General features: G+C 47.2%; 1 protein-coding gene across 8 annotated transcripts in view; it reads left to right on the top strand.

The window, feature by feature from the left end:
- The window catches only part of ANK1 (ankyrin 1), a 2823483-nt gene that overhangs the window by 1664270 nt on the left and 1132843 nt on the right, over positions 1-26370 (top strand). For all 8 annotated transcript variants that reach the window (XM_069617665.1, XM_069617670.1, XM_069617666.1 and 5 more), the window contains one exon: positions 16718-16815. In XM_069617665.1, the coding sequence (XP_069473766.1) occupies positions 16718-16815 (98 nt within the window). The remainder of the gene's footprint in view (positions 1-16717; positions 16816-26370) is intronic.

Raw genomic sequence — 26370 nt, forward strand, 5'->3', positions numbered from 1 at the left:
TCCAGCCTAGAGAGAACCAGGGCTCTGGAGACAGTGAGCTTCTGGGTGAAAGTGAGAAAAGGAAGAATAGCTCTGAGGAGATGCAGCTGGTAGTGGGACTTTTTAGAGATGCCTGTGATGTGAGCAGAGAAGCAGAGGATGGAATCGAAGATTACACCAAGGTTTTTTGCCTCGCAGGAAGTTGCAGGTAGAGGGCCAAGGAGGGCAGCAACAGTGAAAGAGGGAAATCGGGAGCAGGGGTCCCAATGAGAAAGATCTCAGTCTTACTGGCATTCAGGCAGAGATCGGCACGTGGAGAGATTTCAGGGCTGGAGAGATACAATCCCGGGCTTGAGGCCAAGGAAAAGTTGTGCAGTCCTGTTCTGAATTATTTGTAGAGGGCGAAGAGTAGAGGCAGGCAGATTTAGAAAGAGGCATTTTTTGTAGTCCAGCCTAGAGAGAACCAGGGCTCTGGAGACAGTGAGCTTCTGGGTGAAAGTGAGAAAAGGAAGAATAGCTCTGAGGAGATGCAGCTGGTAGTGGGACTTTTTAGAGATGCCTGTGATGTGAGCCGAGAAGCAGAGGATGGAATCGAAGATTACACCAAGGTTTTTTGCCTCGCAGGAAGTTGCAGGTAGAGGGCCAAGGAGGGCAGCAACAGTGAAAGAGGGAAATCGGGAGCAGGGGTCCCAATGAGAAAGATCTCAGTCTTACTGGCATTCAGGCAGAGATCGTTAGAGGCACACCATTCCTGAATCGCGGAAAGACAATCATGAATGAGTGTGAGAGGAGAGGAGGCTGAGGGGAGCCAGAAGGAGAGCTGAATGTCATTCGCATAATACTGAAAGTTAGGAGAGAAGTTAGCCATGAGATGGGCCAGAGGTGCCAAGTAAAGGTTGAAGAGTCAGGGTGAGATGTTAGAGCCCTGGGGAACACCACATGTGGAGAGAGAGGTGGTGGAGAGAAAGGACCACAGTTGGACCTGGGAGGGCCGATCGGAGGGGAAGGTCGTCAACCAGGCTAGGGCATGGTTTGTGATGCCCAGGTTGTCACAGAGACGATTGATCAGGATGGCATGGTTGAGTGTGTCGAAAGCAGAGGAAAGATCAAGGTGGATGAGGACAGAAGGAAGGCTAGAGTCGAGATTTGAGAGCAGGTCTTCACAGGTGATCAGGAGAGCCGTTTCTGTACTCCTGGCTGCTCTAAAGCCCGACTGATAGTCATGGAGACAACCAACGGATTTGGTATGGAGAGTAAGCTGGGAGATGGACAGCTTTTCCAGGAGTTTGCCCAGGAAAGGAGTGATAGAGTTTGAGCGGTAGTTTGCCCGAGAGGTAGGATAGGCAGAAGGCTTCTTTCAGAAGGGGGAACGTTCCTGTGGCAAAATGGGAGAATGGGAGTATGCGAGGGAGAATCACCTGCATATGAGGAAAACCATTGTAATATTTTTTTGCCAAAAGACGAATAAGTAGTTTAAGACTATGTGTGGAGGAAGAGATTGTATACTATGTTGAAAAATATAAATACCTGGGAGTAGGGGTTATGGTGACTGCATACAACAGCGCAAATTAAGAGCTGCGCAATTGACAGGAATATAATGCCAGTTTGTAAGAAGTTCAGGTCGCTTCTCTCTGGAGGGTGCTAGGCCAATGTTTCTGTCCAGCCATATTGTATGGTTTAGACAGGCTTTCTTTTACAAATGATGCTTGGCTGCAGGTATTGGAGGGTAAATTCTGGCGGAAAATGCTGAGCCTACCGGTTTGTGTCCCAATGGGCATCATTTGATTGGAATTGGGACTCATATCGCTGGCAACAATGCTAAAGAAGAATCAGGCATTAATAATATTAAGACCATTAAGACCGTCAATGACCCAAGTAGTCAATTGCTCCAAAGTTTAAGCAATGAATTGATTAATGGCAAAGTGGGCAAGTTTGAGGAAAATGTGCTTTAGTTGTTCACTGAAGTCGATTGGACCTGGGACTGGCGAATAACAATAACATACTATGAGAACAAAAGATCTCTAAATAAAAGGAGTTGTGGGATTGGTATGGGAATTTCACACATTTATCAACATTAAAGAGTTATACATTTGTTGAAAATATGGCATATAATTTTAAGAGTGCACAAGCATACTTATTATTATGCCCCTTTATTCACCTACGTAGATTTATTCTATTACTGCGTTTGTATCTATTGCCATTATTATCAATATTGGGGCCTGCAATGAAAATTCCCCAGTCTGAACAGTTTTGTAGAATATGACCTCGCAGGCATTCTGGAACAGGGCCCTTCTAAGGAGAAACTTCTCTTGTTTAAGCTGTCCCTTCTAGAACCGGTCAGAAGATATGGCTCGATTCCAAGATGGTGGCTTCTGTGTAAACACATAGCCCCCCGAGCTCCCGCTACGAGGCACCAGAAACGCACCAAAAGGCCGGATTAGCCCTCCCCAGGTCCCGCTGTTTTGTGCCACTAGCCTTCACAGCGGGTGCGACACCGATGCCTAACACCGCGGCCGTCTGATCCTTTTACCACCGCCGGCTGGCCCGTCCGTGCCCGGGTGCGCAGAGCCGACACATCATCAGAGGAGCCCACCGAACTGAGGCGATCAGCCCGCGCCTCAGTGCTCATAAATCAGCGCCAGTGAATTACTTGGGAAGACCTCCCCGACTGAGTAGGGGCCAACCGAAGAACCAGCAGTCGTTGTCCCGCACGCTCAGGACAGCGGCTACCCCGGCACGGAAGGAGGCAGTCGCGTAGTGCAAATAAGATGCGGCTTTCTTGGCAGCCGCAACGGCATCACCACTGCAGCGACATAGATGCCGGAGCGTCTTCCCCACCGGAGCAGAGGGCCAACCCATCGAGGGCCGCGGCTGAGTACCGCTCCAGCCTCCCATCCCTCAGCACCCAGAGGAGAAGTTCATTCTGCCGCAGAGCGGGCTGACCCTGCACGCCTGCTCTACTCGACAGTCCGCCGACATCTCCTCCTTCCTGGGAATCGGGGCTGAGCCCCCACCAACGATCGTGCACCCACCTTCTAACTTCCAAGTAAGTGCTGAGGGGTGCCGCGGGTGGCCCGTGTGGCGACCCCTGCTCGCCCAACACCGAGGATGAGCGGGGCCTCGGGCCGGCCTGCGCGCACCTCTCCAACACCTCTGGATCAGGGAGGTCGTCCAGCCTAGTGTGGGCCAGCAGCACTAAACTCCTGTCAAGGTCCCGGGCCCCTGTGGGCGGCCAGCCTTCCATCGGTGAATGCAGTGCACACCTACCGTCCTGCTCTAGCGGAGCTGCCCCAGGGGTGGGGGCCAATTTGTAACCCACAAACAGCATTCATATTGCGGTGGACTCTCCAATGCCGGGCCATTGCCCATCATCCGGGCTGGGGCCTACAGTGGGGTGGAGGGGTAGCCCCTCCCGATCCGGCAGTGCCTCAGGGCTGCGCAACACTCAGCATCACCGGCCCCACCCGGAGCAACAAAAACGCTGATCCCCATTCTCCTGTTCGGTAGATCTCCACGACAAGCACCAATAGGCGGGGGGTCCTAAACTGTCCTGCCGACCCCCTGCAACGACTTCACCCGCAGCGGGGAGGACACAGGGTGGGCCCCAGATTTCGGCTGACCAACACTGCGCCACCTTCCCGTTCAGATTTGGGGTCTTGAGAGCCGACTCGGCGGCAGCTACCAGGCAGATCAAGGGGGGAACCACAGATCATCGCCCACAACTTTAACCTCACGCCCAGTGCAACCCCACAGACTTAAATCCCTTTGCACCAAATCTAAGCACAACCAGCCCATCCACGGAATCCACCTCCAACACATCTGCCAAGGGCCGCTGGGGCTCGGCAAGACCTCCTCTCGCCTGAAGGCTCCTTGGGAAACACCAGAGGCTACAGCAGAGGATCCCTGCGGGGTGACCAGTTCAAGACGTGCAACAGTAACTAACAGACCACACCGGAGCCTACTCCAGCGGCCCTCTCATCCTCCAGGGATGTCCAGAAACAGGAACAAAGACACCCCGAGCTCCTCCAAACCCCTGAGGAAGACACAGATCTGGGCCAGGGAGTCAGACGGAATGAGCACCCCCAACCCCAACGAAGGAGGAGCAGAGCCCGACCTGGATGCCACACAGGAAGACCAGGAAAGACCTGTCACCCACTAAACGCTTAAGGCCCTCGTAGGAGAAATCGTGGAGAAAATTACAGATGCCGGGCAAAAGCAAATGGTGCTCTAAGGGATGACTTGGCCGAAGGAATGCAAGAGATAAAAAGAGACATTAACAAGATTGAAGAAAGGGTAGATATCAAAGAGAGGGTCATATAGGAACTCACGGAGGACGCATTGAAAGCAGACACCTTACTGGAGACCTTAGCAGACACCCTACTGGAGACCCTAGCAGAAGCAACCCACAATCTCGAGCTGAGAGCAGAGGACCTCGAAAACAGGTCCAGAAGATCCAATATACGGATCAAATGCCTGCCCAAGGTCATTCCGAATCAAGAACTGACCAAAGTCATGCAATCCATCTTTGGAGACTTGCTGGACGCAGAACACAATATGTATTTCCCCTTTGACATGATACACAGAGTAGGTCCGAAATGCCAGGAACCGGGAGCAAGACCAAGAGACGTTTTGGTGACGTTTTATAACTACACGCTAAAGGTACAATTCTTGGGGAAAGCCAGAAAAGAAGGGCACGGGAAGTAGAAAGAGGTTCCATCTGAATCATATATGACACCGTGGGACCTAGCAGAGAACCAGGGGGGAACAAAGGGGCCATTCCCTATAGCTACCAGCATGTGCTCGCTGATAATCATTTAGGACAACGAGAACGGCAAAACCTAACCGATTAAAGATATTATCGCTAAACATCAATGCCTTAACACCCCGCTTAAACGGAAAAAAGTAGAGAGGTTCCTTAGGAGAGAAGACCCACACATAATCACACTGCAAGAGACACACATACAAACTCGGGACACTTGCAGGATTACATTTTGGGAATACGGTAGAATCTTCCAGGCCACTCAACCACGCAAAAAGGGGGAGTCCTTGTGGCGCTGAGGGACAGCCTTGATTTGGCCGTAAAAGACACAAATAAAGACAGCCAAGGTAGATATCTTGTGGTAACACTAGAAGGAAGGGGGGAGGCCTACACGATCGCAACACTCTATGCTCCGAATGCAGGTCAAGACTCTTATATTCCGAAAGTGCTCACACGCCTAGAAAAATGTACAAGAGCTCCCAACATCCTGATTGGAGATTTCAACTTGGCATGGGACCCCTCTACAGACAGAAGTACCAAAACCCAGGGCACCCCACTACGCCCCTCCGGGGATCTCAAACGGAAAATACACCAATTAGGTCTAGGGGACACGTGGAGAACAATGCAAGGGGACAGAGAGGGCTACACCTTTTACTCTCATGCCCACAGGTCGCACTCCAGGATCGATTATATCTGGCTGTCCAACTCCCTAATGGGTAAAGCCGCCGATCTGTCACTGGAAGCCATTACCCTCTCGGACCACACACCCATGACCCTAGAATTAGTAAGAAACAGGGGACCGCCGGGGCTCTAGAAGTGGAGATATTCGGTCCACCTCTTCAGAGACCCAATCTTAGTGCGAGAAGTGTCGGAGGAAATCGAAACATATGTGGAGACCAATAAAGTGGGGGACACTACCTGGCAAACCTGATGAAATGCACTGAAAGCGACACTTGGAGGCAAAACCATAGCTATAAAATCTAGGTGCACAAGGGAGACTGGAAGAAGCTAATTTAGAAACAAAACTAAAAGAAGTTATGAGTAAAATGGGTCCGGAACAGACTTCTGCTACTAAACGAGAATACAGGGCGATACAGGGACAGCTAGATGCGATACAGACTAGTGCAGCGGAGCGTGACCTGCTTCGCCTTGAACAAAGGCTATACGTGAAAGCAAACAAGTGAGACCGCTTGCTGGCTAGAATGCTGAGGAAGGAAGAGGGGGACAGAACGCTTCTGAAAATCAGGCAGAAGGGGGACCGGATGAGTACCAAAACTGAAGACATAGAAAAGGAATTTGTGGAATTCTACTCTAATCTGTACGCCTCTGAATTACCGACCCAGTAACTCAGGAAGCCTACCTGAGGGCAATACACCTGAACCGACTGACCAGAGAGGAAAGGGACACATTGGAAGGGAAAAACACAAGGGACGAAGTTAGGGCAGCCATATAATCGCTTCCACCCAATAAATCCCTTGGCCCTGACGGGTATGTGGCCGAGTTCTATAAACTACATAGAGAAGATCTAATCCCACACCTTACCAATATGTACAACCACATAGAGCTATCTAAATCATTACCGAGACCAATGGAGGAGGCCAAAGTCATCCTTATCACAAAAAAGGGGAAGGATCCGACTGACTGCGGGTAATACCGCCCCATCGCATTTATAAATGTTGATGCAAAAATTCACACTAAAATCCTAGCAAATAGAATCAACGCAATCCTCCCCAGACTGGTCCATGCAGATCAGTCAGGTTTCATAAGGGGCAGACAAACTAGCGACAACATAAGAAGGATAGCCCAATTGATTGAAAAATCCCAGAGGAGGGGAATCCCCACTCTCCTCCTAGCTGTGGACGTAGAGAAGGCCTTTGTGGGGATTCCTCTTTGCAACCATGAAAAAGATGGGTTAGGGCCCGCACTTCGAGGCCAACTACCAGTGCCCACTGCTGCGGCTCGCAATTAACGTGCACATATCGGAACAGATTCAAGTAGAAAGGGGCATGAAGCAGGGCTGCCCTCTGTCCCCCATACTAGATGCTCTCCACCTGGAGCCCTTCCTGGTGGCCATAAGGAGTAACGAGACGATAGCGGGCATACATTTCGGGGGGGGGGGTCCCACATAAAACAACTGCCTTTGTAGACAACATGATCCTCTCCATAACCCAACCTGATACCTCCCTGGGGGCTGTCCAAAACGAGCTGGAACGATTTGGGGCTGTGGCGGGGTTAAAAGTTAATATAAGCAAGTCTGAAATCCTAAACCTCACACTCTCAGCACAGGAGGTACACAATCTTAAGCATACCTACCAATACAGATGGGTAGACAGCTCCGTTAAGTACTTGGGCGTAAAACTGACCAGCACTGTGAGTGGCATCTACCAAGCTAACTACCTGCCCTTATTAGAAAAACTCAAATCAAAATTGGTTGACTGGGGACCACTGACCATATCTTGGTTGGGCCACATCAACGTCTTGAAGATGGTGGTTCAGCCGCAGATCCTCTACCACTTCACATCCCTCCCGATTCGCATACCGCCCGCTTCTTTGAAAATCTCCACAAGGCGACCAACAACTTCCTCTGGAACAACAAACCACCAAGGGTGGCAATGAAGCTAATGAGAACTCCAGTGGGGAAAGGGGAATTGGGAGCACCGGACTTCAGAGCTTATTTCATTGCTGCCCAAGTAAGGGTTATCAGAGACTGGCAAAAGGATAACATGGGGAAAATATGGAGACCCATGGACAGAGTTGTTATGGGCGCAAAGTTGGAAGAGGTTCTGTGGATGCCAAGGTCAGACAGACCAGCACAAATGTATGCAAGCCTGATCACAGAAACAGTGGGCAGATCATGGGACGCTGCGGTGAAGATGGCGGTGATTACCGCCTCCACCACTGCACATACGCCACTCTTCGTGACCATCGATTTACCCCTGGCCTCAACGCCTCCACATTCCACGCATGACAGCAAAAGAGTGAGGGATATGTTCGCTGGCACCCAGATCAAAACATTTGAACAATGCAATGCAGACTTCGACCTGGGAGGAAAACCAGAGATTTCCCCACACCCAACTGCGGCATTGGCTGTCCCACCCAGAAATGAAACGCGCAGGGACTCGTAAGCTTACTCCATTCGAGAAATAATTAAACACAGATGCAGGCGACAAGAAGGTGGTAGCGAACATCTACAAACTTATCAAAGAAGGGGAGGCCTCACCGACTAGATCGTACATTGGGAAATGGGAGGCCAAAACGGGAGCCACACTCGACATTGCGGAATGGACAAAGTTATGGAAATACATAACAAGCCTGAAAAGATCAATCCAAACCAGAGATATCTGGATGAAGCTTGTAGTTCAGTGGCACCCAACCCCATCCAGGCTCCATAAAATATACCCAATGGTCTCACAGCAATGCTGGAGGATGTGTGGTCAGACTGGCACCAAGGGCCACATATGGTGGTCCTGCCCAAAATTAGTCCAATACTGGGAGTCTCTCCATGCAGCGATTGAGCAGGTGCTGGGGATTAAAACCACGGGGAACTGGGGCTTAGCTATGATAGGTTTGAACAGGGCTTTGGGGGAAATTAGGACTAAATCACACCGGAAACTCTAAATCATTATGATGATGGCAGCGGCCCTGGTCCTAGCTCGCAAATTGAAGTCGACACAACCTCCCTTAGACCACGAATGGATCGCAAAACTATGGTCGCTCCTTGCGATGGAATGGTTAACGTACTCACTACAGGGAGATCACCTAAAGTTCAACACAGAATGGTCACCCCTGATGAGGTTCCTCAAGGATGGAGCTCGCCTGGTAGGACCAGCTAGGAAATCTAGGGCCTTCAAGCCAGCTGGGGTTTGCATATGCCGCTCTTTTGGTTCTAGCAGGGAAGTGCATGAACAGGAAGGCAAGCCTAGGCCGAAATATTCGCCTAATGCCTTGAAAGGGGAATTCTAAGCCACTGCTACTTTGACTGACATCTGTCTCTCTTCCCTGCATTTCAGACTGCTGGCTATCCTTGTCTGGCTTAACATCACCGTAGTATCCTTTTTTTAAATGAGGCCACTGTCTTCTGTGAAAACAACATATCGCCTGTCTCGTTGTCAGTCACCTTGTCAATCTTGCTATGGCTGTAGTTGGTGTTGTTGCCCTAGATTTCCTAGCTGGTCCTACCAGGCAGAGGAGAGAACCCAGCCAGATATGGACTCCTTCCCAGAACAATCAGAGGACATGCAGCCTATTCGCTTGCACCATCGCAGACGCCATCACCACCACCATAGGAGGCAGCCACGCATCATATACATTGTAAAGAAAATATAGTGCTTAAAGAGTTGGATTTTAGGGCATATAGCGTGTATTTTTCCTATGGTCCCCTAGTAATGAAAATGTTTTCAGAAATATGTTTTGTATTACTTTCTCATAAAAAGGAGACGTTATATGATGTTTAATTGAAATAAAGTGACTCGAATAGCAGAACCAGAAAAAAAAAAAAAGAAAAAGGATGGAGCTCGCTGAGCATGGTGCCCTAGAGCTATGACCCTCCTAGGTATAATTCCCAATCAGGAAGACGAAGACTTGTAAGGCCCACACGAACCAGGCTTTGTTATCAAGGGAAAAGACTTTCAACCAGAGGAGGTAATCTTACCCGTCCATTAAAAATTCTAACAAACTGCTCTGGACCATGGGAGTGGGTGGGGTGGAGCATTTATTGTTGATGTTGTTTACATTGGTAAAAATGTTAATAAAAAACTTACTGGGAAAAAAAACAGAAGATATGGCTCATGCCTTCCTCCGCCATGCAGCGGGAAAAAGACATAGGGCCTCATTACGACCCGGACGGTAATGGATTACCGGCACCGGTAAGGGCACCGGTGCCAGTAATCCCTTACTGCCCTATTCCGAGGTTCCTTTGCAGGTCCTCCCTTAACTCCTGGTTTTACCAGGCGTAAAGGACAGGACCCGCAAAGGGACTTTGGAGCTACTAACGGTACCGCAATTAGCGGTACCGTTATTCATGCCTTCCCCATTCCCATTGAGCCCTATAGGGGCTCAATGGGAATGGGGAAGGGCCCTGGTGAATGGGGAATTACCGCCCCCGCCAACCTTGGAATGGGGCGGTAATAGCTCCATTCACCAGGGCGGAATCGGTAAAGGTTTGGCGGCAGCCATGGCGCTAATAGCACCATGGTTACCTCCAAACTCGTAATGAAGCCCATAGTCAAAAAGCACCATCCTTCTGGCCTTCCTCCTCCTCACCCTCACCAGAGAGAATGATGGTCCAGCCCTCTAGTGGGTTAAATGTTGGCTACATTTCCTTATTTACTGCCAAACAGTACATAAGGAAAAACCTTGATGCTCAGGGGCATCCAATTTGTGCATCTGGAAACCTGGCTTTGCAGGCTGTTGGTGCACCTTGCATGCTGCCGACATGCTCCCATACACTGTGAAATGTCATCTCAGAGGCAGCAGAGAGCATGCCTGCTGTATTGAAAATAGGTTTCACTGAGATGGTCGGCAGATAGGAAAGAGGTTCTAGACATTGCAGATTGTGTAGCTCCTCTATAGGCACAGGGATTGTTCTCCAGAGGCACATCTGTGTTTTCTCCTGATATGAAAGCAGAAAAACTTGATGTTCCTTTCAATAGTGTCAATCCTTTTGGCACCAAAGCAGACAATTTGCTGGAAAGATTTGGGTGCCTAAAGCCCAGTCACTCCCTTGAGCTGGCAGTCCAGTTGACCCCCACCTCCTTTACAGGGTGGTTTCTTTTGTCACTTCTTATCCTTTGCCAACAGGTATAGGGGTCAGTTCCCTTCTGGTAAACAATAGCAGATATGTTTCCATTGTCAGGTAGGGATCAGAGGTGTCTCTTCCTTAACAATACCCTCTTCCACCTCAGGTCCAAAACCACTTAAATTTGGACTTTGTCCATTCTTCCCTCTGTTTGTCAGAGAGTAAATGCAGATCACATCAGATGCATGGGCCCGGCAGGTCCCTTCCCAGGGCTACTATCTCCCGTTGCTCCACCACCCCAAGCCAAGGCCCCTTTCTTTCTCTGCCCTCTCAATGATGCTGAAAAAAGGACAAATGTGTGCTGCTTCCCCTGGATCTGAGCCTTCTGAATTTGTTCCTGCACAAAGATAAGTGCTAAAAGGTCACCTTATTGCAGAACCTTCAGTCCCTGCAACCTCCAGAATTTGGCTGTTGTCACTAGACCTTAAGGACACCTACTTCCATCTACTACAAATCCCATGCACCATAGGTACCTGAGGTTCATGGCCTTATACACTCATTACCACTTTGGCCTTTTATCTGCACCCATGGTTATCACCACGATGTTGGCCGTGGTCATCACTCATCTTGGGAGGGATCAAATTCATGTTGTTCCCTACCTGAACGACTATCTCATTTGAACGTGTCTCCCAAAGTTTGTGTTGGCTCACCTAAACAAACATTGTCTTCTACTGAACAACTTGGGGTTCTCTCTCAATTTTACGAAGTTCCAGTTTACACCCTCTCAGAAGTTCTGGTTCATCTCAGTGTCTTTGGATACATATTCTGACAGGTCCTTCCCTCCACAGAACAGCATTCCCAACATTATTCAGATCAAGCAACTCTTTTAACCCTAGAGCCAGGACTTGGTCTCTGTCTTTCTTTTCCTTTTAGTTCTTATGACCTCATGCATCTTTCTAGTGCCAGAGATAAGGTTTCACATAAGATCACTCAAGTGGCTTCTACACTATCAACAGTCTCAGTTTCAAGGCAACATGATCGACCTTCTGTAGGTCTCATCCAATGTATCAGAAGATGTCCTGTGGTAGCCCCTCACAGACAATTTGCTAAGGAGAGAGTCTTTTTTACATTCTTGTCCACAGTTGACAGTGGACACAGATCCTTCTTTTAAGGACTTCAAAGCTCATCTGGAGGTTCTGATGGTGAGAGGCTTTTTGCTCCCCATTAAATCAGAGTACATCAATCTCCTGTAACTATAAGGAGTGTGATTTGTCAAAAAATGTCCACGGCGCACTCCTTTCCAGCAGACAAACTGCTACTTAGTCGATCTGTGCTTTCAGGTGTCATACATTTGCTGCTTGATGCCACACAAACCTGCTAATTTCTGGATTTTCTGTTGTCCTTGGCCCAAGGCACCATTAAGATTGCCACTGTTAAGGAGTACCTGGCCGCCATTTCTTGTTTGTCCACACTGTCATGCATTTCGTGCAGGGACTAACTAATCAATTTCTTCCACACCAGTGTGTTGTTCCTGTGTAGGATATGAATCTTGTTTTGATGTTTTTTATCGCAGACTGTATGAGACTTTGCATCTGTGGCCTTGGAGGTTGCTCACCTTCGTTATCACTTTCGAGAGACGGGTGAGTGATGTCCAGGCTCTTTCAGTCAATCGCCTTTTCTTGTATTTTCCAGGGAGTAAACGACCTTGAGGGTGAGGACATCATTCATTTCTAAGGTTGTGTCCGACTATCACCATTCCCAGACGAGCCCCTGTTCGGTCTTCTATGCTTTGCCTTGTCCATTCATGACAAAAGAGCGGTTTCTTGACTTGGACCTAAGAGGTCTCTCAGCTTCTATGTTTCTTGGACAAGGGACATCAGGCAGGATGACCAGATACATGTCGCTTTGCTGGTGCTCAGACTGGCCTGGCTGTTACCAAGCAGAACCTGTCCAGGTGGATCATCCTTTGCATTTCTAAATGCTTCTATCTGGCCAATAAGGGTGTGGCTGATGGTGCCATGGCATAGTCTGTCAAAGGTCTCTCACTACTTCTGCCCTGCAATGAGGTGTCCCTGTTGTGGAGATCAGTCAGGTGGATGTGTGGACTCCTCTTCACTTGTTTGCTTAACATTACTGTCAGGACAACTCTTCTGGCGAGTGGTGCTCCAAAGCTTTCTGGTGTAAATGATGGTTTCTTTGGTTCTATCTTCATTCTTCACAAGTTTTATTTTCGCTGCACTTTTTGGCCAAACAATATTTTCCCCCAAAAAAATCATTGAATTTTTTTATTTGGGGGGGTCCCCCCACTCTCCCTCCCATATTATGTATCCCTATACACCACCCCACCCTATCCCTTATATGTCCCCTCCCCACCCCCCATATTTTTCAATGTTTTTTTCGGCAAAAATGTTTTGGCAAAAAGTGCCACGAAAATAAAACGGGGGATGATAGAATGTGGTACCGTTTCATTCCCTCCTGCCTTTTCCAGGTTCTGTAATGCTTTGAGAATCATTCTAAGATGAGGAATCTGTCAGAGGAAGGACTCTGTTAGAAGAAGAAATGACTTACCTTTGGTAATGTTTGATAATGTTATTTCCGATGGATTACTGCTCAATTCTTATCTGCATTAGCATATCTGAATATGAATCTGCAACTTTTTTTCCTGGCAGAATAAAGCAATTATGTGAACCTTTGATGGACTGATTTATTTGTATCCTCCTGTTAGAGACCCCCCTCATTGGGATTTAAATATGGCTCTGGATTCATCTAGGAGGAAGCATTTTGAGCTGATGACTTCCTGCGATCTTGCCCTCCTTTTGTGGAAGACTGCCTTTTTGGTAGTTGGCACATCTGCCAGGTGGATAAATGAATTGGAAGCCTTAACCCTTTACACCTTCTTTTCTGATAAGGTTGTTTTAAGGACCGTTATTTCTTTTTTATCCCTTAAGTTTGATCGGATTTTCATTTGAACCAGGACATCTTTTTACCTGTTTCTCGACCTAGACCACACAATTCTCCATTAGAAGAAGCTCTACATAATCTGGATGTGGCATATTTGGTTAGGACAAGACCTGTGTTGCTCATTCCAGCAGGTCCAAGGGGACATCTGTAGCTTTTCAGAGACATCACACCAAAGCAAAACATTGTATTGATGGAACATGGGCCACCCCCCGTGTCTTTTGCAAACATTACTCTATGTATATTTCCTCCAGATGGGATGCTTATTTTGGCCAGGAGGTTCTGCGTAACCTGTTTGATTCAGGTATTTTAGCATATGCTGTCTCTTCCTCACAAGTATTTACATTTGTGTAATCTGTCCGAACATGTTAGGAGGTAAGGAAAGCTGGAATGTAAGAGTAATGAAATAAGAGTCATACAATCACTGCACCTACAAAAATATCAAATACGAAAATGCTGACCCTTTGCTCCGCTTTTCAACGCAAGTATATGTGTGGGGTGGGTTAAGGTAATAAAGAAGGTAAGGGGAGTATAGAGATGACTACGGGGGTCTTCCTCTGTCTTCCCAATGTGCCTATGCCTGAGTTATTATATTGATGCCGTGAAGGGACGCATGCCTACTAGGGGATCTTGAGAAAAAGACTTCTCAGAAGGGAAATAAGAAGATTAAGGAGGGATCCCAGTTTGGGAGCACAAGTAAAAGTGGAAGCAGCTAGATGGTTAAAACAAAAATATAGAATGGGTAAAGCCGTTTAAAGCAATCCCGATCAATCAAGACAGCTCAGTGACGCTAAGAATACTCATGGCAAAGGGCCCAAGGAGGTTTTGGGACCTCATTAAAGATACAGAGGTTTCCCATAATGCTTTCCAGGCCACCCCAATTAAAGAAGCAAAGTGGTTGACTTATACAGAGTCTAAGTTTGCTCATAATCCAGATACACAATTTGAGTTCAATACCAAAGAGTTGCTGCAATACCAAAGAGTTTCCGGCTTGGGGATGCGCTTTTTGACAAGAGGACATAGAAAAAGAATTGTTTAATGTAAACTGTTGTGGGTTATGGGCCCGGACAGGCTAGCAAACTGCATGTTAAAAGGAGACTCTTGTGTGTGGGTAAAAATTCTATACCCGCTATTTGTACAAATTTCAAAGGAAACTAGAGTCAAATACTGGGTGCAGAAGACAAAGCAGCTGTCTGTTTTTCAAACAGGAGTCAGGAGAGGTGTATACTGCTCTTTGAACAGCTTTGCTTTGAAAATGCTAAAAGAGCAAGCTGTTTTGTCATCTAATCCACTGTGGTACATCGCTTTTCTGGATTTACAGTCTGCATTTGACTGTATAGATCATATAAATCATGCCAAATTATGGACCAAATTGTTGTAAAAAGGAATTCCTCCTGGGCTGAGCTACATTCAAACACAACAACTCAAGGTAGGTTAAATATAAAAGGTTTCCTCACTCAACAAATAGCAAAAAGCACATACTTAAACAGGGGTGCATGATGGCCCCCTGTCTTTTTAATCTGTACATGAGTGATTTTGAAGAGGATCTGAGCACAGTCTGTGCTTTTCCACCAAAGATAGGTCTTGTCCACATTCAGCTCATGGCCTTTGCATATGATTTACTACTTTCGGTCGATGCTATGATAGGCCTACAAAGGTTGTTAGGCTGTGTAGAAAACCAGCCAACAACAGTTTGAAAATTAATGTAGCGAAAACAGACATGTTGTCCTTTAAATCAGCAAGAAAAATGGGAAAGCAGTCATGGTATGTTCTGCAAGAGAAACTGCAGACCTGCAGTCAATGAAATATTTGGTATATAATATCATTAGCAGTAAAAGTCCCTTGATGTAAAGATGGGGCTCAGATTGAAACTGATCACGCTCGTAGCTAAAATGAAAGACAAGATGCTGCTTTTCCTTGGTTCCTCTTCAAACATTTATGTACAGAAAGTTATCCCTTCTATAACCTACAGTCTAGACATAAGTGAACAATTAGCAGAGAAGGACCTAACCATGATTGAAGGCTTCTTATGCGAGGAAACTTTAAACGTCCTACCAATGGTGGCACTAAGACTAGAATTATGTTTACAATCCATTCAGTCAATCATCTGAGGTAAAAAACGAAATACACTTCAAAGAGTTATGGATCCTCCAAATGACTCCCATTATGCACAGTTGAAATAAGTGTTGATGGATGGTTCTTCAACAGTTCTTAATAAATTCTATAGGGAGTGTATGGGTTATCTTGGGGAAATAGGAGGGGCTCATGAGTGTCTGGTGAAAAACCCCAACACAATTAAATAGAAGCTAAGAGACTATGACTATGGTATGGAAGTTGAAAAAGTCGTCAATTCTCTAGTAAGAGAATATATGAAGACCATCAGGCTCTATACAATTTTACTTAAGTATGTGGAATGCTTTCCAGACCCCAAGTTCCACTTTTCATTTTATATGAGATTCAGATTGAATCATTTGTGCACTTTGGATGTTCGGGGCCCAAGAAAGGTCATAGAAAAGGTGAAGAGAGTGTACCAACTGTGTAAGGATAAGGGAGAGCTGGAAACATGTAGTTTTAGAATGTGATGAACTGAAGGAATTAGCGTTATCACTGTTTCAGGAAATCTGTGTGCGACTTAAGAGTTTTAAATGTAGAAGATATTTGGTGTCAACTGTTAAATGGCCACCAAGTTAAAATGAAATTGCCACTAGAGCACTTTATTAAAGGCTGCAATGGACTTTTAGGTCAAAAGTGGTTAACTTCCAGCTAAACATAGGGACAATTGTATAATGATCAATGAGTATTAAGCACCCTACCTAACCCTGGTCGGTTGATAAAGCAATTTGGTTAGTTAAAGAAAAAGTGTTGCACGCTTCTAGTACAGAGATATGACATGTATGATTTTATTTATGAATTAATCTGTTTGTATATATTGGTTTTCTTTTTTCTTCCTTTTTATTCATTGTATAAATTGAAGAATGTATAAAGGTTTGTATTGTACAAAGCTTTGTAATAAACCATAATGTACATAAATAAAATTTTAAAATGAATTCCATAGCTCCAGCCTTTTACTTTTAAAAATAGGAGGTTTCAGCCTGACTCAGTTGCCGGAGCAGATATGGACTAAGAGTACCTGAATCACCATGAAGATAATATTTAATTCCATCCTGTCATTATCACACCCACATCCTGCCATTATCGCACTCTAAAGATAGTTACTCATCTAAGCCCATACTTTTACCCAATGTGTGTGTATTGGTGCCATGTCTGATTGTTTTCTTCTTCAGCTTTCCAAGGAGTTTGATGAAGATTCATTGATTCCCAGCAGTCCAGCCACTGAAACGTCAGACAACATTAGCCCTGTGGCCAGCCCGATTCATACAGGGTAAGTGCTCATGTACATACTTGACGACACACACAGATCACATGCACACACAGGCACATTCTCCACACTTATACATATGTGTTGAGTGCATAAACTGATGCTTATAACATCACACATATCACATTTCCACAGTCTCCTGTCTGGTACATATTAGGTGAGTTAAATAGGCTCTTGGTCTTCTGAATCCTACTGTATTTCACTTCCTTTATAGTCAGCCCTGTATAGCAATATATTAGGCTCCATAAATGTTGGTAGCTACTGCTATTGATCTTGAAATCCTGGACTGTTGGGCTAAGGATTAAATAAGGCCTGTTGGTGGGAACTTCACACCAAAATCAATAAACCAGCAGAGGATTTCAGGAGAATTCCATGCTGTCATTGGCAGCTCAGTCTTTGCAAGAGCTTTAAAATATAGCTTGGAATTTTAGAAAGACTTTTGCTTTTGGCCATTGTTGATTCCCAAAATAGCGCAAACCCCGTAGCCTTCTGGAAACCTCTACCTTTGTCACCGATGAGAAGAGTGACACTATACAAAATGGTTATCCTGCCCAGACTATTATAATTCTTTACCAATATCCCTTATGTGATAAAAAACTATCTTTTTTAATATGCTGAGTACTATGATTGTAGAATGACTCTGGGGATCCGGCAGTCATAGGGTGGCACTGAGGACGCTGCAAAGGCCTACCAGGCAGGTAGGCGGGTACTTCCAGATTTGGAACTCTATTTTTTGACTGCCCAACTACATAACGCAACCCGGTGGAACAACTTATTTCTTGTATATTTTCTTGTATAGCGCGCTGAACCCCAGGTAGCTAGGCTTGCCAGAAGGCCAGATATGCAGATTCATACGGGGTCTCTTGAGGAATATACAAGGAATAGCAATGCTCTGGGATCCAATTGGAGCGAAAGGGAATACATGTTTTATAAACATCTTACAAATGGCATGGAAAAGTCTGACGTTGAAATTTCAACTAAAGTGAATGTACAGTCCTGACTTACCTTTGTGCTCTGATGCAAACATTCTTAATTATTTAGGGTCTCTCCACTATAAAGGACAAAGGGGTGCAGATCGATGGGTGAATTTTTCATGGGAGCTATCTTACTTACATTCGAACAATGGGTGCAAAAATTTGAGATGCCACAAGGGCATTTCTTGACATATGCCAGGGCAGTAAGAAAATCTATGGAAGGATATTCCAGAGGATTCTGCAGACTCCCCTGCTGCTGCAGGTATTTATTCCAAGGGTGAAAGTAAAAGAGCAGTTTCTCAGATTTATGAGATACTGGTGAGCAGGAGGCCCTCTCCGGTCCTCACAGTAAAGGATAAATGGGAAAGGGACATGGGCTATTCAATATAAGACCGGGAATGGATTAAGATATGGAAACATGTGAAAAAGGTGTCCAGAAACACTAGATTTAAATTTTCAACTTCCTACAAAGGGTATATATGACCCCGGGGAAACTGCACGCACCGGATCCAAAGTTGTCCCATAATTATCCAAGATGTGGGAAGAACGCAGAAGGGTTTTGGCGCATGGTGTGGAATATCTGATAATTCAGAACTGTTGGGAGGATGTAGTTGGCGGGATTAACAGCCTAATTCATGGCTCATATGACTGTGTACCATCCTCTTGTTTATTTGAGAAATGACTGGGGAGTAAGAAGGTTAAAAATAAGAAAATGATAGTGCCATTCTTACTGCTAATGGCAGAAAGAAGGATTAAAATATTGTGGAAATATTCCAATGGTCCACTTATCCAGCAGTGGGTAACATATATTAAACAGTGGGTTTTAGCAGGAATTGACATACTGCGCAGGAATTGGGAATTGGAATCAGAGGAGGAAATTGTGATTGACTGGGGCAGTTGTTAAATTGTTTTTACTTCTTCTCCTAGCTTGAGGCCACTGTGAAGGAGAGAGGAACTCTCTTGAGACCATACATGAAAGACATCAGTGGTTCTGGCTACATGGGAAAATACTCAATCTTGTTGTCATTTAGATTTGTTGAGGGGAAACATTTAATAGAATGGTGAAGTCTTAAGACCGGGATGTTGTGTGAAAAGCCCGAGCATGATGGGAAGCAGAATACTACAAGGAAGGTTCTTATGTATGATGAACTATCTCTTTGTGTATTTTTGAATGCAGATGTTGACAACACTGTTATTTGAATGTATTGCCTTTCTCCCACAGATTCCTCATCAGATAGCTATCCCTTCCAGCTTCAGCTGCTCAGAAAACTCTTTGACAGGGGGTGTAGTTGACCTCGACCCAGCCGTCGACTCCGGACTTGATGTTGGTAGTCATACATATAATGCATCACTATGCCTCCGTACCTCAGTTCCTTTTTTCAACGTGCTCAGCACGCTGCTCGTGAAGAACACTGTGATTGCAATCCTTCGATATTTCACTCAACTGTTGTGGAATTCTTTTCACTCAACGTTTGTCTAATTCGTTTCACTCTGTGTTTGTCGAATTGTTGTCACTCACCCGAGCGACCATGTCCGTGCCCCGGGTCCTCTGTTTCAAGCTCTGCACAGACTGCGGCTCGAAAATCTCGGTGACTGACCCTCATGAGATATGCATATGGGGCCTTGGCTCTAGTCACAACATCGAGAGTTGCACATCTTGCAGTAAGATGAACCCAAAGTCTTTGAGGGACCGGGCAGCGAAGTTCACATTAAGCTGACCGCCCTCCAAGTCACCAGCGCGGTCGACCGTTCAGTCCTCAGAGGCCAAAACAGAAGGGACTACTTCGGAAAAGGAAGAAAGGCATTAGCGGAATTCCAAGAAACGGTCACATTCCCAGAACCACTTGTCATCAAATTCCTCTCACAAACAGAAGCAACGCCACCATCATCTAGGCAAATCCGAACAGGGTAAGTCATGGCAGGGCCGGCGTCCAGATCCGAATGGGAGGACTTTGAGACCCAAATGTTGGAAATGTTTAAGAAGGCAGCTATGGGTGCGGGCGAGCCCCCGATGCAACAGGCCCCGGTAGCTTCAACGTAGCCTGGTGACTCCAGCCCCAGAGCAAAGTCAGTTCCGACGCCATCTGCGTCGAAGGAGCCTGGTGGCTTGGCACTGAGCAAAACAGTGCCGCCTTTGGCACCGGGACCCTCCGTGCGCCACAAACACAGATTGTCGATGCGCCCTTGGTGCCCAAGACATTATCAGCACCAATCGCCAAACCATTGACCGCTGTCAAGATCTGATTCTTTCGACTCCATGGCAGTCCTCATCAGCGCCAGTGGTGACGATCAGGGCGATATCAACCACATATACGGTGGAGCTGGTGGTACCGACTATTTTATCGACCAAGCGGACCTCATCACTTTGGCTGAGGGACTGCTCAACGCCAGCAGGCTGGACATGTCTCCGGATGTCAAAATTAATTCAACAAGCCTTTCCTTATGCCCATGCCAATGCTAAATTCAGGGTCTTAATTGATAGGGTTGTGGATACCCTGAGTTTGAAGACCCCAGCCCAACCGGTGCAAGGTTATGACCTGACAGACATCCTCGATGAGGGTCCTGCCATAGAAGGGGCTAAGCCTTTTAACACGGCTATCGCTGATCGCAGTGCCACCTTGTGGAAACGCCCTTGCACCATACCTCCGGTCAACTCAGACCTTACTAAAAATGATAGGCCGGCAAGAGGAGATCCTTCATTCTTCTCTTCTCATCCTACACCGAAGGGATTGGTGGTACAGGCGGCCCATAGTGTCCACCAGACCAGCCACTTCCACATCTAACTTGCCAACTGATAGGGAGGGCAAGAAAGTAGATGCCTTAGCAAAGAAAATATTTTCCTCTGGTAGCATGGCCTTGAAGACAGTCAATGTCTCCTGTGTTTTCGCTAAGTACTCCTTCTGCTTGTGCAAGGCGATTGAGCAGGCTGCCCAGTGCATCCATGAAGGGGAAATGTGGGAGGGTTTCCTGCAGTTGTTGAACAACGAAAAGGAGTTGGCCAGGCAGTCTTTGTAGACAGGCCTGCATGTGGCAGACTGTGTTGGACGATCAATGTGCTCGGCCACGGTTCTTAGGAGGCAGTCTTACCTGCACTTCTCAGGGTTCTCACCCAATGTCCAGAATAAGCTTCTCGACAATGCTTATGATGGTGAGAATCTCTTTGGCTCGAAGTCCGATGACTCTTTGGAAGAATTCAGAATCCAAGCTTGCCACAAAGTCGCTCTGCCTAGCTGTGCAACAGCTGGCCAAGCCTGACTTTAGTTTCTCATTGAGGGGTAGAGGCTATCAGCGCTATGTCTCTTATGGCAGGAAGGCTCAGCTCCCTCAAGCCAGGCAGGGGCAGAGACGTTTCCTGTGCTCCGAAAGGGGCAGGGGGACATCTAGAGGCCAGCAACAGCAGTGGCTGGGGTGGCTTTGCCCTCAAAGCTGCTTTGATTTCTCCTCCCACAATTCCCCGGTTGGAGGACGATTGACCGAGCACTAGGTCCAATGGCGGGAGATTTCCACCGATGCCTGGGAACTGCAGCTCGTACGGTGGGGTTACTGCCTGCCTTTCTTAAAAAGGCCACTGGATGAACTTACACCTCCTTCTTGCCAACCAGAACAGAAGCTCCAGGACGAACTGTGAGCCCTGTTACTGAAGGGTGCTGTGGAAGAGATACACCCGAGCAGAGAGAATCTGGGTGGTATTCCGGGTATTTCCTGGTATCCAAGAAGGGAGCAGCACAGAGCCAGCACAGAGGCTCCAATTCATCAGGGCAGTCTTAGGGGAGACTATGACTGCCCTGCCACACTCTAGTGGGGATGACTTTTCCCCCAAAGGAGAGAGTCACCAGCATTTCAGGGATGGCACAGCTTTTCCAGAATCATGCAATGTTACCAGCGGCTTCTTCCTGCGCCTCTTAGGTCTCATGGCCTCCCGCATTTCTCTGGTACCAGAGGCCAGGCTACGAATGCGATCTACGCAACTGCTCTTGTGGGGTCAGTAGCCCCAGTACTAAGGCACTTTGAGTGGCGTTCTCAGAGTGTCCAGGTCCACGGTAGACAGTCTCTCCTAGTGGGCTGTCATTGCGAGGACTTGCAGGTGAGCAACCTTTGGTCAGCAATGGAGGCCAGGTGTGTTGTACATCATACACACTTCCTCATCATAAATTCCATTAATGGCACAGAGCCCCATTCCATCTAACCTTCACTTTATTCCTCCACTTTACAACTGCCGTTCCTCCCCCCTTGCTCCTCCCCTTCCCCTTTCTTCCCGCTCCCTCCCACTGTTCTGTGTTCACCTCTCCTTAAAGGGGCTCTGGCCTTTATTCACTCGCAACAAGGTGGCACATCAACAGGCTGGAGTTGCACCTTCGCTGAAGGGGAAACATGTCCTGATCCTGATGGACAATACAATGGCCATGCACTCCCTGAACAAGCAGGGTGGAGTGTGCTCCGTCCTTCTTTGCAGGGAAGCGATGCAGCTGTGGTTCTGGCTATTGGGGAACCAAATCTCAATCTCAGCAGTTCATCTGGTGGGGACAGAGAATGGCTTGGCGGATGCTCTGAGCAGGCAGAGCATGGTCTCACACGAGTGGAAAGTGTGCCAGGAAGTCCTAGAGGAGGTCTTCTACCTCTCGGGCACCCCAGCGGTGAATCGGTTTGCCACAGAGTCCAACAGGAAGTGCAGGCAGTTTTGCTTGAGGGAATTCCCAGCGGACGGCACACTAGGGGTCACATTTCTAGTGGACTGGACCTCCCCCCTTCACTATGCCTTCGCTCTGTTTCCCGTCATCTTGTGGGTTCCCAGGAGGTTGATGAGGTTTTGAGAAACCCTTATCCTGAACACCTCGGACTGGGCGAGGAGGGCTTGGTACTCAGACTTTCTGGGGTTGACCTCTCCAGTTGCCTCTTTGTCCGGATTGCCCTATCCCAGTCGGAAGGCCGGGTCCCTCAACCTACATGCATGGCTCTTGAGAGGATGAGGTATGAGGATGAGGTATGATGACTGGGACCTCTCTGAGGAGGTACCTGAGGTGCTGCTGGCTGCACGCAAACCATCAACAAGATCGCTGTATGCGTGCATTTGGAGATGATTTGAAGCTTGGTGCAAGGAACGTAACATTGACCCTATCTCCTGCACCACCACTACAGTGATGGAGTTCTAGCTGGCACTTCAGGCCTTCAGGTCACCACAGTCAAAGAATACTTAGCGGCTTTGTCTATTTTCAAAAGGTCTCCAGATCAAGGGTCCTTTGCGATTCCTGAAAGGCCTTTTTCATTCCTGATTGGGACCTGAATTTGGTCCTCACATTTCTTCTGGTGGCTCCGTTGGAGCCTTTACATTCTTGTTCTCTGCGGTTACTAACTCTGAAAACTGCATTCGTAGTGGCCATCACTTCGGCCAGGCGGGTCAGCGAGCTGCAGGCTCTGTCTCGTAAGCCTCCTTTTCTTCATCTCTTCACATGAAAAAGTCTCTCTGAAGGTGAGGACCGGATTCTTACCTAAAGTGATGTCTGAATTCCACTTGTCCCAGGCAATTGATCTCCCTGTGTTTTATCCTCCACCGCAAACCTGTAAGGAGGAGGAGTGTTTCATCTGTTGGACGCTAAGAGGACATTGAGTTTTTATGTAGCCAGGACGGCTGAGTTCAGAAAAGTTGATTCATTGTTTGTGGCCTTCTCCTTAGCTAGGAAAAGTCTGGCATTCTCTAAGCAAACAATTTCACAGTGGATCATGTTGTGCATCTCGGAGTGCTATCACAATGCGGGAAAGGAATTGCCCTTGGGCATCATGGCCCTTTCCACCAGAGAGGTTTCTACCTCTACGGTGCTTCAGAGAGGAGTACCGGTTAGAGACATTTGCCAGGCTGCGACATGGTCTTTTCTGCACACATTCACAAAGTATTACTGCTTGGATGTCTCACGTGGAGCTGACGCTTGCTTTGGAAGGGCAATATTGCAGAATGTTCTGCTGTGAAACCTTTCATCCCACCTCCGACATTACTACTGCTTTGGGAATCTATCTGATGAGGAATCTGCGGGAGAAAGGCAATCCATTGAAAGAGAAATGACTTACCGTAATGTTCTTTCTGTGGATTCTTCTCCTGCAGATTCCTCATCACCCCTCCCATCAATCCCAGCTATGAAAGCGTCTGCAGTAGGTGGCTGCCCTTCTCCTGAGAGGAAAGAGTTACAATGATTCCAGGGCCTCTGTCCTTTTCTTGGTTCAGTGCCACATGCTTTTTGTGTTCTCTGTTGAAAATAAATAAAATAATAATAATATATGATATATCCCGGTTGGGATTAGATTTTCTATTTCTCATTGGCTGTTTGGCCATTCTTTTCTCGCTAGTTTTCCTCTGCAGTGGCTGAGCTCAGGAAAAAAGGTGGGAACTGAGCTACGGGGGCGTAGTGACGCAGTATATGTAGGATGACTAACGTCACGTTCGGAGATGCCGACCGAGCTTCGAGTCAAGGCGAGTCGACGGCTGAGTCGAGATCCCCCAGTCGAAGAGGTTTCCGAGCAGCTGAAGCTGGAAGGGATATCTATCTGATGAGGAATCTGTGGGATTAGAATCCATAGAAAGAACATTACGGTAAGTAATTTCTCCTTCTATGCTATATACACAATATAATAAAACCCCTGCAGTCCTTGGTCGCTAAAAGATGGTATGTTGTGTGATTAATCCCTAGATGTCATCACTTCTCCCTGAGGGGGAGCCCCTTACCATGAGGCCAGTGAGGTGAGGCTGCTACCCGATAATTCTTCTGGGGGTGATACACAGGGGGAGGATCTCATGGGGAGAGACTCCCACTCTAGGGACAAGGACAACCATCTAGGGAGAATGCAGAATGATCACCCCGAATTAACCCCTCACTCAAAAACATTCACACATCCATACTCTAAGGAACCCAATAACCTACCTACTACTCCTGTGTATGTTTGTAAATCTTAAGACTAATGCTTACTGAGACAACAAAGATTCTGAACTACCCATGGGAGAGGTATAGGTCAGGTACTGAGAGGAGGAGGAGGCGCAGATGAATGAACAATACTAAATTGTGCATGTTTAAGCGTTGTAGTCATCCATGGCAAAACACAATAAAGAATAAAGGATTTACAACCTGGCTAGCCCTGCCTGGAGGAACCGCAAGCGTGGAAGTTGTCCGGCGCGGAGAACAGAAGGTGCTGCTGACCGGGACCCTAGCGAGCAAGCATAAGCATTCCTATCCGGTCCGTTGTGGACAGACCAACCAGAACGGTTGAGAAGCAGAGGTCCAGGTGTGCGAGGCAGCTGGACCGCACAGTCAATTAAAGACGCGCAAACTGCAAGGAACCAAACACTGCAGAGCTGCCAAAGCTCAACGGAGAGCGGGAGAACCCACAAGTAAGCCCAAAACAGAGGTCAGAAGAGCCCAAGACTGACCAGAGCATGAAAACTAAGACAATCCTCCCTGTTAGACGAAATGTGGGGGGGGATAGTTACCAGCTCCTGATTCCCTCTGATCATTGGATTCCCGGTAGACAGAAGGCTATACTCTCTCTAGACATTTGAGTAGTCGGCCCTACCGGAGCAGTCGTCTATATAATACTGCCTGAAGTCTTCGCAGGAGAGCGGTCTTCTTTCAGGCCTTCCCTCCCTTTTTTCTTGTGGGGAGGCCCCAAAAAGTTATTTTTTTTAATTATTCCTCTAACACTATTAGGTTCAGAGGAGGGACTAGTAGGATATTTAGTCTATGAAGTCCTCAGAGAAAATTCCCTACTGCAGGACAGAGAAAAGAGCATAAACAACCCAGACATACCCCCTGTTGGGAAAGAGCCCCAGAAATTGTCTTTAGCTCGCACCGAGTTGGAGGCAGAATTTGTCCCTAATCATGATTTTAATAGAAAGTGGCATATCATTCCGTTAGGAACAGGAAGGTCTGCTGACTCTCACTTACCTAGGGACACCTCCTCTGCAGGAGAGGAAGAAAATCTCTGTCATACCCTCAGTGTGTTTTCTGAGAAACCATATACTCTGCTCGGAGGGGTTTGAAACACCCAAACGGCTGGTGGAAGTAAAGACCCAGCAGATTCCCCAAACTAGTAAATCCTTTCCGATTACTCCTATTGGAGAAGACAAGGACAACCCTATCATCCCATCTAAACCGTTATTAGCCATAAAGGGTCCTGCATGCTATTCATGTAGGGAGTCGGATCCCGTTACAAAAGACTGCCTCTAAACTTGAGTCTTTCTCCTCCCCTCCACCCAGCGATAGTATTAAATGGGTTTGGGCAGACTCAGTGGGAAGACACCAGTTTTCCTTTACCACTGCCCTAGATGCCCAAAGGATATCCTAGGTTTTAAGGGAAAAGGTCCCAGACCCCTCTTTCCCGACCGACAACCCAGAGACTCTTGAGTACCCCTCCTCTTTGGCCTCCCGCTGGGATAGTTTCCTGGTGGAAGTAGAAGGGAAGGAAAAACAACCTGGAGTTAATGGAATACAGACCTCCACAGTAATAGATTAGGTCCAGTTTGGGGCTGTCTGACAGACAGAGCAGACAGAAGCACCAGAGAGCCCCAAGGATAAAGAACCCTCAGCTGACATTCTCGCGACAG

This window comes from Ambystoma mexicanum, chromosome 10 (assembly GCF_040938575.1).
Source record: "Ambystoma mexicanum isolate Mex_15411 chromosome 10, UKY_AmexF1_1, whole genome shotgun sequence".
Classification (NCBI taxonomy): Eukaryota; Metazoa; Chordata; class Amphibia; order Caudata; family Ambystomatidae; genus Ambystoma; species Ambystoma mexicanum.